The sequence below is a fragment of the Schistocerca piceifrons genome, chromosome 1 (assembly GCF_021461385.2).
Source record: "Schistocerca piceifrons isolate TAMUIC-IGC-003096 chromosome 1, iqSchPice1.1, whole genome shotgun sequence".
NCBI classification, from domain to species: domain Eukaryota; kingdom Metazoa; phylum Arthropoda; class Insecta; order Orthoptera; family Acrididae; genus Schistocerca; species Schistocerca piceifrons.
Window position 1 is genome coordinate 843,252,251 of NC_060138.1, and position 13,627 is coordinate 843,265,877.

Here is a 13,627-nt window from a genome sequence, read left to right on the forward strand (position 1 = left end):
CGATATCTACTCAATGCAATGTTGCAGATACTGCAACAAAGCTACCTGTCTGACAATGCAGCTTCACAGTCACATAAGTCACATTTGTTCCACTCTATCCTTGTCAGTCAGATTATGATGGTTTAGGTGTTTATGTTTATATTCATTTTGTTTTTAACATTCAGCCAATGTATAACACGGAATATGGTTGAAATAAGTAGAAGAGTGGCAAAATTTAAAATGCTGATAAGAAAGAACGATGGCTCATTATTCATATTTTTATTCTTAATATTTGTACAACCCTTTATTACTGTAAATCTGGCAATATAATCATGTTCTTTAATCTATAACATTTCATCAGGTCTTAATATACATCTACATCTAACAAATACACAATGGTTTATCAACAACTGCAGATGAACTAGCAGAGACAGGAAATGATCATACAGTCTCGGATAGCATTAAAATCTTGTAGGTGATGACATCTCAAGATGGATAGTTCAACATTGTGGTAACACTTTTGGTATTGTCTTTATCTACATGAACAACAACTGTAGCAACCCAATATTGATCCCCATGAACATCAGTATGTGTCAAAGAAATATCAAATTTCACACCATGACAGACAGCAGGAACACAAAACAGTTACTGATAGGTGATGTTAATGGTAGCAACTAAATACACATGTAGTGCCATGATTGTCAGTGCAGTTGGTTACATCAGACAGAGGCTCAGTAACAAGCAGGGGTAGACTGCACATTGCTTATGCTATCAGCACACTTATCCCATCCTCAAAGATAAATCATTTATGGAGTGTGTGACAAAGATTGGTCATTAATGTAAAGGCCATCAATGTTCATCATAATGTATTGAGCACCCAGAGGAGGCCAGGATACTGTGTTTAAGACCCGAAGAAGCTACAGAAGAATAAGTCACTTCTCAGCTTTTGGCAAGATCAATGTGTAGTTTTATTTATTAAAATTATCTTCATTTGCTACAGTCACCCATTGATATAAATTTGAAAATATCACCACATCCCTTAATCCACATAATAATATAATAATAATAACATAACATCAGTACTTAATTTACAACTATGTCTAGAACAAATACACAGTGGTTTATCAATATGCTTTAATGCTGTCCAAGACTGTGTGGTCATTCTTTGCTTCCACTAGTTCATCTATTGCTGTTGATAAACTATTGTGTATTTATTCTTCTCAATGCTTTTCAGTCAGATCATAAGTAAATTTATAATTTAAAAAGAACATTGATTTCTTACAAATATCTTGCAAACTTAGCTGTAGTGTTACATCAGATATAAAAAAACAATGGATCTAAGATACACAGCATTACCTAAACCACAAAGTGAATCATACAATGACTGTAAAGTAGTTGCCTAAGTACAAATACAGTTAATGTTTCAGAATACTGCAGTTCAATCACACACAGTGGACAGTAACTAGCTGCAATACAGCTGACATGTTTGCTATACTACACTTACATTTACACTACTTCCTCCTAAGACTTTTGTCTTACAACTAAACACAGATATTAGAATGTAATCCTTACCATGTAGGAATACTGACTACACCTATATATTTGTTTGATTTTAGTTTGTATTTTCCAGAGGCACAATGAAAAGAATGTCGTTCCACATTACATTTAACAACAATTAAACAACAGCCACATCCAGCTCCTGTAACATTTTGTGGAAATGGATTCTAATTTTCTATAACACTGAATGAGTTTCATGTCTGTTGTCAGAAATGTTTTTTGTCAAAACAAAGTTGCCTTAGGGATTACACTGGTCTGTTTACATGCTGTAACAAATACAAACAATTTAGTATTTGACGACAATACATCACTATTCATCCACAAGACTAGTTCGTTAGATGCTATGTTATATTTCTTGTATATGAAATGGGAATAGGTAAGTGCATCTTTGTACAACATAGCTGAGAGATTTTGACAGTTCAATATAAAATGTAAAATTAAAAACAACTTGAAGACTTAACTGATAAATGAAGGTATCATGTTGTTGAAACTAGAAATCCATGGATATCAGGTACTTAATATTGGCCCCCATTTCAGCTGCATATGAGGTTGGATTCCTCCTACACATTGGTCAGGGGGCCTAGAGATGGTGTCATGAAACACCAAAACTGGTTGCATAAACAAATTATATTCATAGTATAGAGGGTTGAAGGTGTTTTTAATTTTACACTTTAGAATTACAATCTTTTTTTTATAAACTGCCCTACAATAAGATGAGCTTGTGAATTTTTTCTATTGAATATGAACTTCAGAAATAATCTCCAGCACTGTCTCACCTCTAATGTTCCAACTTTACTTGTGTTTGTTTCTTGCAGTTATCCATAAAGAGAGATAAGGACCAGGATGCTGAAATATATCTTTTGAATTAGCACATTCTTCATGAATGATGCCTTCAAATTTTTGACACACACTTCAGAATTCTCATGAAGTGTTTGGAATAACAACACTGAAAATGGCTAAGCATCTACTTCATCATTTACATTCATATAATGCCAAAATGCTATACACAAAACTGCCTGTAAGCAAATACAGTCCTTAATTCTTTACTGACAGTATCATCAATTATACATCTAGAAGTTCAGTCTTTTGTATGATATGTATCTTAACAATGAGAATTATATGAGTCTTACTATTACAACAAGAAGCTACTGGCAAATTTTTCTTCTGTCAAACATTATAGCTGCGTGTAAGAAATATGTGTAATATTTCAAAATGTAATCTGACTACACATATCCTTATAAACAGTGTGAGGAAACTAGTGGTTCTAGTTCCTACATACAACAAAATATATTAAGTTGCATTTAAATCATATTTAAATAATGGTTATGGTGGACAACCGAACCACGTTGCTGGAGCAGGCAGTGGGTACTGGTCATCAGTCTTAATTAGCATGTTGTTGAATCTCCAGAATAGTTTGTCCTTGAAGAAGTAAGTAAGACCTGTAGAACCAATTGAATTTGGATTAATAAATATTCAGTAGAAGTAACAGAGCAAGAATGTTAACTTTACCACCAGAATGTATTTTATGCCAGGATGAAATATATGTGAGTGATTAAAAAATAATGAAACTGTGTACTCTCATGGGCTACCTTTATTGCATAGGAAGTTATACTAATATGTTGTAGAATAACATCCATAATCAGTACCCTTCAACATAGTCACCATTCTCGTCCAAAGATTTGATCCACCAGTATTCCAAGTTATCAACAGATGATCTGTGCATTATAATGGCATACCAATTTTTCATATTTGGTGTGGCTGCCTACTACCCAAGTGGTTTATTGTTGTTAAATATAAAAAGAGGTAACAAATAATGATTTACAAGAAAAGGTAGAGGGGAATTTAAAACAATAAGCACAATGTTGAGTGCAAGAACATAATCTAAAAGCACGTGCTTCAAAATTTTAGACTCAATGATGTAGTGATAGTAGAAATCTTTCATTCTAGTTCACAATTAATGAAAGAAATGAACAAGTTTTTCCATTGTTATGAAGTTCTGTACAAAATTATAGGGCTCCCACATCCAAACACTATTTTATTAATAGACCCTTCAAGTGGAAAAGAAAAAAAAACTCTATATAGACATGATCAAAAGATATGTTGTAAGAAGATAATTTCACATTCTTTGTGAATTTAGCAGATTGATGCCTGCTAGGTACTGAGTTTCTGCTGTATATCTTCAGCTTTAGATTTCAGTATAGAATTCTCTTACTGTTTTACCTACCTTCTTTAAAACTGTAATTACATTTAAGTATCCCATACTTTATAAGCAAATGAAAACTAATGCACACACAATGAGGTAATTATATATAATGAATAACGTAGGATTACACTCATATTTGGCAAACAACAGAAATTAGCAAACATTGGCTAGCAGATAGGCTGCAGAACCTAGATGAATTATTGCTTCTGACTGGTATTGGCTGTTAGCTCTTGTCACTTTTGACAAAGGAATCAAGGGTGTATACCCTTAGCTATAAAGTGTAAATATGATGGGCTATCATCCAGACAGGATGGCTGAAACATTTAATGGGAGGGTGTTCAGAGTTACAGTAGTATATAGGCATATAATGAATGACTATGTACAGGGGAGTACATTGAAAACAGCACAGGAGGTAGGTGAGATATGGGATACAACAGGAATATGTTACCTAAATATATTTGTATGGAAGGAGAAGGTAGAGTTGTAAGTGGTGTTAACAGGATATTGTACCTTCATCTGTATGTATGTTTGTTGTATGGTGTGTTGGAAAGGACAGGGGAACCTATAGAAAAATGATGACTTATACTTGAGAAAGAGAGGAGGATAAATGAATAGGGACACTTTCTCTGTGGGGAGTTAACTGTGGTGTAGAGATAGTCTTTCTATGGAAATAGGTGTCTCTTGATGGTTGATACGTAAATAGATAGCATTACTTTCAAGTTTCCCCCAAAAAGCCAAATAGATGAATTTACTTGAGTTTGTTAATCTGTTCCATATACTAACTTAAAGATCAAATAATAAAGTGACAAATGTCTAGTTTTGTATGCTATTCTTCAGGATTGGAAAGATAAGTAGCTGACTGTAGAATGCCCAACAACATATGGTTGTTAATTGTCCAAAACAAGTGACTGCTCTGGTTCAGTGGGAGTCTAACAAATTCTGAAAGTGTCTGATGAGGAAACTGGCCACATAACAAGGGAAGTTGTGTTTCCTATAACAACTTGCACCAGTCAATAAACTATTTCTAGGGAAAGCTTTATTTTTTTGTTTTGAGAAGTGACACGGTTGTGTTTGTATAAATTTTTCTATGTGAAGTTTGGGTAATTTAGTCCACAAAATTGGGTTATTTTGAATGTTGGATTTACAGAGGTGTAGCACAACCTAGTGACTTCCAAAAGTGTTGTGAGTGTGACTAGTAAGGCCTGAAGAAATATAGTTGGTTAAATGGAATATGGACAATTAGGCTAAAAGGGCTACTGGACTATAGCTCCTAGTAATGAAGATTTCATGGGATAAAATAAAGAGATATTGTAAAACTGTTTAATGATCCATATTGATAATAAATGTTTGTTATCAGGGGTTTCACGTTCACAGCAGGAGAATGATTGCCTGGTGAGGTGTAAAGAGACTTAATCAAAGTGAATTTACGGCAAAAAAATGCCTATGATTAATGGTTTATAATTCATTGTGGAGCACTCCACATTTTATGAAAATAAAGAGATATTGTAAAACTGTTTAATGATCCATATTGATAATAAATGTTTGTTATCAGGGGTTTCACGTTCACACATTTAAGGCAAAAAAATGCCTATGATTAATGGTTTATAATTCATTGTGGAGCACTCCACATTTTATGAAAATGAATAAGTATTTTTATTACAAATGAAATCTGATTATAACTGTGATTATGCATCAAATAGACACAAGCTGTCAATACTTTTAGTTAAAAAGATTAAAACCAGTTGTTAACTTAAACTGTTCATTGTTTGTTAGGGTTTCATAATAGTGATGATGTCATTCACCTACAGGGAGGAATCTGCAGTGTAATATATCTCTTTGATGATTGTTACCATCAAAAGGTTTATTTAAGTAATAAGTTAGTATAGTTGGCTGTTTAGATGTGTGTTTTATTTACATGTAAGCATTCTGGAATGGGTGGATGCAGCATATCTGCAATCCAAGACCATGATAGAAATCATATCATGTTCACGACACCTGCTGGTTGGGCATTTAATTCCATGTTGTTGGATCCTGCTTTGGAGATTTGATGTGAGTCATGCAACAAGAATGGCTGTGACAATGCCAATGATGCCACAGAGACAAGCAACTTCAATTTGAATCTTTTAACCAAGACAGAACGTTTGCCACACAGTCTGTTTTAATGTATTTGTGATGTTCCAAACAACAAGCTAATCTTGTTATGCATGGTCACTATGAACAAGAGTGCAATGTATAACATATTGTTTATGAGAATCCTCTGTCTATTTTGAGAATTTGGATATTGGACTGTACTCTTAACTTCCAGCAATAACTGCAGCACTTCTAGAAATGAAGTCCAATCAGAAAACACTGGCAAGTATGAAGAAATAATAACGTGAACAAAATAAATAATAGGAAATCATAGATTTCAAACAAATGCTACTTCACCAATTAATGTTATGATAAAGAAGCAAGGAAACATCACAGCAGATGCAGCAAAACCTGTTTTGAGACTTTTATTTTTCACTAGCTTAGTGCCTGCTGCTTCACCCAAGTAGACTGTATGACCTGTAGAGATTTTTGTTTTGTTTTTATTTAAACAGATTTGTATGTTGTTTACAAATTGCAACAGCTTCTAAGCTTTCCATGTTACTTAAGTCCATATAAGCATGGTCTGTTTCGAATGTACTTCTGACCAAAAAGTAATTCTGGTAGCTGGAGTCCAAAGTTTTTGTTAATCATGAATTTTTCAATCTTGTCGAGATATTTCCATAGCAACTTTCACCCCCTAACAAATATTTTTTTATATCTAACCCAGAAGTGAAACACGAATTTTCATAAATCTAACTTTGAAACTTTTTTAATGTAATGAAATATTTTCCTTAAAAAATTTCATTCCATATTGCACTCCCTTAGGGGTTGAATTTCCAGAAACATTAAAATACATATTTTTTATTTGTAGTGGAGAAGTCAAATACCAATTGTCATAGATGTAACTTTAAAACTTCTTTAGTAGTTCCTTAGTAACTATTTATTCTCCAAAAATCTTTCACCCACTGTTTTACCTGCTTAGTGGTTGAATTTCCAAAAATGTTGAAACACATATTTTTTACTTTCTGACTAAGAAATCAAGCGCCCCTTTTCATGGTTCTATCTTCAAAATTCCCTTAGTAGTGAAATACCATACTTTCAAAAAGGATTGCATATGTTATTTCACCCCCTTAAGTGTCGAATGTCAGACAATCCCTTCTTAAATGCTACCTACAGTATGAGATCGACATACCCTCCAAACTTCATATTTATGTAATTAGCAGTTTGGGCTGGGCAATGATGAGTCAGTGAATCAGTCTGACCCTATTTCACCCTCTCAGGGGTTGCATTTCCAAAAACAGTAAAACACATAAATTTTCATCTCTAACCAAGAAATCAAACACAAATTTTCAAAGATTTAGCCTTAAAAATACTTTCACAATAAAATATTTTCATAAAACATTTCATCCCCTATTTTACATCTTTAGAGATTGAATTTCCAAAAATAGAAGCATGCATATGTTTCTCTTCTAACAGAGAAGCCCAACACAAATTTTATTAGATTTAGCATCAAAAATGGTTACACAATGAAGTATTTACATAAAAACTTGTATTCAGCATTTCATCTCCATAGTGTAGAATTTACAAAAACAGTGATACGTGTACTTTTTTCCTTACTTTTTTTTTCTAACTGAGAAGCCAAATTTAAAATTTCATAGTTTTGGCTTTAAAAACGCTTTCATAATAAAATAGTTTCATAAAAAAATCTCATCCCCTATTTCACCCCTTAAATGCACAATTTCCAAAAGCACTGGAACACATGTTTTTTTGTTTTTTTATTTGTAACCATGATGTCAAATGCCAATGTCCCTCGATTTAGCTTTAAAAATACCTTAGTAGTTCTTTATGATACACTAAAGAAAGCAAAATTGCGTTAATAGCAACGTTTTTTCTTTTTTTTTAAAAAAAAAAGACATTCATCCCCTCTTTCACCCCCTTAGGGTTGAAATGTCAAAAAGTCCTTTTTTAAATGACACCTACAGCAGTTTGGGCTGGGAAATAATGAATCAGTCGTCAGTCAGGGCATTGCCTTTTATATATAGAGATTAGTGCAAATATTCATTGATACTTTTATGCGTGTGATTTGCTGCAATGTAGAATGAGGCAAAAATTATATAAATTTAAATTACATAGAACATGTAACAAGCATGGATTGAAATTTAATGCAAGAAGTGTGAAATGATGGTGACAAGAAGGAATACAAGGAGAGTAGTGTTAGATATAGAGCGGTCACATAAAGTGACATATGGCTGGGAGAACGGTGTGCTGACCACATGCCCCTCCACATCTGCATCCAATGACGCTTGTAGACTGAGGATGACATGGTGGCCAGTCGGTATCATTGGACCTTCATAGCCTGTTCCAGTGGAATTAAGTTGCTGGATATAGAGGGCAAGTACTAAAGAAAGTGAAAAGTTTCAAGTACCTTGGGAGATAGTTGGGGGGGGGGGGGGGGATGATTAAGAGATTAATGAAACCCCCATTCAAGCCCATGGGTCCCTGCAGAGTGTAAGAAGCCTGGTCTGGAGCAAGGATGTGCCACCAAGAAGTAAGCAAATGTTACGCCAAGCATGCAGTACGCACATATGCATCAGAAATATGGGTAACGATGGCAAGGCAACAGAACAGGATACAAGCTTGTTTCAAAGAAGCTTACTATAATAGACAGAGTAAGGAATGAGGTAGTGTTCCCATGCATGAGACCACAGAAAGGATGAGATTAAGATGGTGTGGGCAGGTTAAAAGGCAGGCCCATGATGGGAAGAGATGTACAGGATAATTGGAAGACAGATAAATTGCTGTAGGAAAGGAATGTGTGATGACGAGAGGAGAAGACTGGGACAGAATGGTGAGAGAAACATAGCTGGAAGACAGGAAACCATGAAGAGGCTTTGATCTAAATACATCTGGTCAGGGGCTCGAAACAGTAGATGTGGATGATGATAATGTGACAATGTCTCTCAGGGAAAGTACAGTCCATTAACAAAAACAGCTGTAGAGAAATTAGAAACATAAAACTAGAAAGAAAAAATGGCTCTGAGCACTATGGGACTTAACATCTTTGGTCATTAGTCCCCTAGAACTTAGAACTACTTAAACCTAACTAACCTAAGGACATCACACACATCCATGCCCGAAGCAGGATTCGAACCTGCAACCGTAGCAGTCACGCGGTTCCGGACTGAGCGCCTAGAACCGCTAGACCACCACGGCCGGCACTAGAAAGAAACAAAAGCAAAACAAAAAAAGACATCAAAATTAACTGACGGGAAAGAAAATGAAACATCAAAAAATAATTACTGTAGAGTAATGAAATTTCAGGAATATATTTGTAACATGTGTAAGTTATATGAATGTGAGGTGTCTGTTCTTTTGGACTTATCCAAAAGAACAGATGCCTCACATTCATATAATTGATTTGCCTGGATGGGCAATGGATACACCTTCTCCAATGAGGATGTACAAGTGCATCTGACATTCTGCGGGAATCTCATAGTGGTAAGCATGGAGGAAATGGACAGGGTCTACAGATAGGTGGTGCTCGGTGGGAATGTGGGTCAGCCACGAAATGTGTAGTTGCAGTTGCGATAGCACTGTGTCCCGGATGGTGCATTGGTAAATGCAACTACCTAGTAAGCAGGAGATCCCGGGTTTGAATCTCAGTCCGACACACATTTTCACTCATCACCACTGAGTCTGCGAGTCTGCATAATGTCTCTCGATGCAGCTGACATCAGTAAACCCTTCCATTTTCCTTCCTTTCTCCTCCCCCCCCCCCTCCAATCCCCCCTCTTCCTACACCTTAAATTTACATATAATATATTTAAGCTATTAACATTGTAAGATCACAGGTTAATGTAAGTGTGAGAAAGGCCACTGCAATAGAGAAATGCTGGTGCATAAACAACCAATGTAACTGCTAGAATGTTGCAAGCAACCATGCAAGCATACATGCATTGTGTTGTAAAAGTGCTAGATATCAGTTTGTGGGACAATGCTCCATGTCTGTTAAACTTGGTCGGTCAACACAAGAGTCATTAATGCTGTTCATGAATGATGCTTGAGTTGTTGTCCAATAACGTCCCATATGTGCTCAATTGGAGACATCTGGTGATCGAGTAGGTAAAGGCAACATGTTGACACACTGTAGAGCATGCTGGGTTATAACAGCAGTATGCAGGTGAGAGTTGTCCTGTTGCAAAATACACCCTGGAATGATATTCATGAATGGCAGTGCAACAGGTCAAATAACCAGACTGACATACAATGTACGCATTGGATAATCATGAGAGTGCTCCTGCTCTCATATGAAATCACATGCTAGACCATAATTATAAGTGTACATCCAGTGTGTCTAGTATACAGATAGGTTGGTTTCATTCTAATCAACACATGGCCATCACTGGCACCAAGGCAGAACCAACTTTCATCAGAAAACACAACAGACCTCCACCGTGCTCTCCAATGAACTCTTGCTTGACACCACTGAAGATGCAAACAGCATTGGTTTGGAGTCAGTGGAATGCATGCTGGCTTAGAGCTGTCCTTGTAGTAACCAATGTGTAACAGTTCATTGTGTCACTGTGGTGTCAACTGCTATTTAAATTGTTGCTGCAGATGTGGTACAATGCATGAGAGCCATACGCTGAACACAATGGACTACCCTCTCGGTAATTCCACATGGCTGCCTGGAGCCCAGTCTTCTTGGAACTGTACATTCCCGTCACCACCGCTGCGAGCAATCATGTACAGCAGCTGCTTTCCTGCCAAGTCTTTCTGGAATATTGCAGAAGGAACATCCAGCTTCTCATAGCCCTATCACCACACGACCTCATTCAAACTCAGTGAGGTGTTGATAACGATGTCTTTGTCACCTTAAAGGCATTCTTAACTAACATCAACTCACCACATCCAATAGCAAAGATAACTAGCTCTCACAACCATAACAATGTGTATTTAAAGCAAACCTGATTTGCATCCTCATATTGGTGCTACTAGCACCACTCTTATGCAACAAGTATGAAACTGGAACAGACATCATCTTTTAGATGTAGAAATGCACCTACCAACTTTCATTTATATCACACAATTTCTTCTTCATGTAGTGATTTTTTTTCCAGCAGTGCTGTTATAATCCATGGATTAGCACATGTTGTACAGTAATACATAAGAAACAAACAATCACAATATATACAAAAACAGTCTATATATCTATTAAAAAATCATTTAATGAATAAAATCTCTTATCAAGTAAGTTCATCTACATTTTACTTTTAAATAATGCACTGCACAAACTTTTGATGTTATTTTATAATGAGTTAACTATTTTAGTACTGGAATACTGTACACCTTTTTGTACATGGGCTAGATTTCTGAAGTCACAAAGGCAGTCACACTTCCTTCTTGTATTGTGAACATGATAAATTTCATTGGTTTCATAGTGCACAGGTTTTTCAGCTATGAAACTCATGACTAAATACATACATTGGGAAGTGGTGGTAACTGCCATAAGTTTCTTAAAAAGATTACAGCAGTACAAGAGCATACACACATTCACTCAGACATAACTCATGCACATGTGACCACCGTGACCGACTGCTGTGTCAACAGTCTCTGAGAATCAGATCCAAACAAACCACTCCTCATGGCTCCCTGCCTCTCCTTGGCATCTAATAGGCTAGTGGCAAAAAGTGGTGGCTGCACTGACTGGAAGCTGAGGGACATGATAGGAAGGGAAGAAGCAGTAAAAATGAGGGAGTAGGGAAGCAGTACATGTACTCAGTTGTGCCCAGCATCAGTAAACAAACTGTTTCATCTACTGAGACAAAAATGAGATTTTTCCAGTGTTTTTTTTTTTTTTTCAAATTTCCCTGTTTTCCCTGACACATTTGAAATTCCATGATATTCCCTGATTTCCAGAACTTGTGGCAACCCTGCTTGTCTCCCCAATCACCTACCATCCCCCCCCCCTACCTACAATCTTACCACAAAGGAGCACTCCCCTCACGAGTCAGTACCACTCAGGACTACTTCAGAGCCTGTGCCACTGGATTCTTCATACTAACAACAGCTTTCCTGGTTTGCATGTGAGGGAGCTCTCCTTGCAACAAATGCTTTGTTCCCGTAGCACCTTTGGCTTCAACATTCACTAGTGTCTGTCCTCCATCTACCTGCCCCTTCCCCTACTCCCACTACAGTATACACACATACCTCCTATCCCACCAATGTACTTAAAAGTCATTTCATCCTCTCTACAGCTCTCCCCTCCCTTTCCCACTTCCATCCCTTGCACAGCCTCCTGATGCTACACCTAGAAGCTCTATCCTGTCCCCAACATATTCCTGCATTCTCTCAAGGTAGCAGTAACTTCTTTCTCTACACCTACCCTACTCTCACACCCCACGTCTCCTCCTTACCCCACCACCCAAGCCAGCATATTGCTGTTCATGTCAGACACAGTCATAGTCAGGTGTTGGTGCCCGGAGACATTAGCTATGAGTGTGTGAGTAGTAGTAGTAGTAGTAGTAGTTGTTGTTGTTGTTGTTGCCAATGTATGACTGTGTTAGAGCTTTACTTCTGAGGAAGAATGTTGTCCAAAAGTTTAAATATTTCTAGTATTCTTCTAATTATGTCTATCACCAGATGTGGTGAGTAACAATCTATCCTTTCCACATTGTTACTACCATCAATAATACTTGTATTTGTTAAATTTGTTAAAACAAGTTATATACTTCAGCAGCTTGTTTGCATGGGAGTTATTGATTAACTTAGTTTTCACTGAGATCTGTTATAATGTATGGAAGTTAATTTTGTGCAGCACCAGTAAAGAATTTAGAAGAATATACAAGTAAACTTATATGTGAAGTTCAAATTTTATTTAAAGATTTTCCATTCGCATATTGCAGTGTACTCCAGCAGAAAGAGTTTAGAACTTTTTTGTAGTGAGCAGAGGTGAATGATGGCAGTTTTCAACAACTTCACAATAAAGGTCATTGATTATAATGTGACATTTGTGGTTCTAAAATCGAAATCAGACTTACAAATGAGCTTTGTCTTCCCCTGAAGCACTTGCAAATGAATAACCTCAAATGACTAAATTTTATTATTAATTATTGTCGTGACAATATTTTGAGCAGGGATGATGCAATGCGTATGCGTGTTCTCATGTCACGTGTGTGTTTAAATACTCATGTATGCTCAATGGCTATAACCAAATTACATATCCTCTAATATATAAACATTGATTGGATGAGTAACATAATGAAATATGACACTGAAACACTGAGATTCAAATGGCTAGTGGTTTATTCAGACAAACTGATTAGCACACAATATACTGTGAATAAATGCTTGCATAGAAAGTGTGTGTAGAGAATTGTTGAATGAAAGTGATGATCAATGTTTAGTTGCTGCTAAATGTTTAGCATGTGGTACCACTTTATTTGCAAGAATATCAGAGCATACAGGTTTACTGCCTTGATCTACCTCTCTCTTTCTGGGGTGTAAGTACTGTCCTAGCTGGGACTTCAGTTTGCCTTGTCAATTAAAAAAAATACCTTCAGTTAATATTGAGCTTACCATCTGTCCATGTCATAGCAGCATCTAAGTTCTGGGGAACTCCCCTCCATCTGCTGATGTTCTTAGGATAGCCTGGATCCATCAGTTTGGTAGTTTCATTGAACCTCCAGTACTGATCGCCACTGAAATACAAAGTAAGGTGTTCAGTCTTGTTAATGAACTACATTCATCTCAATACTCTAATGATCTTCAAAACACAAAGAAAATGTTGGTTCTGGTAACATGGTATGGACAATAACT

The 13,627-nt window shown here is 36.3% G+C and overlaps 1 protein-coding gene across 2 annotated transcripts in view; it reads right to left on the reverse strand.

Moving 5' to 3' along the window:
* Nucleotides 1–243: 243 nt before the first annotated feature.
* LOC124790981 (matrix metalloproteinase-14-like) overlaps nt 244–13,627 on the reverse strand; it is a 121,937-nt gene continuing 108,553 nt past the window's right edge. For both annotated transcript variants that reach the window (XM_047257825.1, XM_047257826.1), the window contains exons 10-11: nt 13,388–13,509; nt 244–2,975 (exon numbers count right to left, since the gene is read on the reverse strand). In XM_047257825.1, the coding sequence (XP_047113781.1) occupies nt 2,860–2,975; nt 13,388–13,509 (238 nt within the window). In that variant the 3' untranslated portion in view covers nt 244–2,859. The remainder of the gene's footprint in view (nt 2,976–13,387; nt 13,510–13,627) is intronic.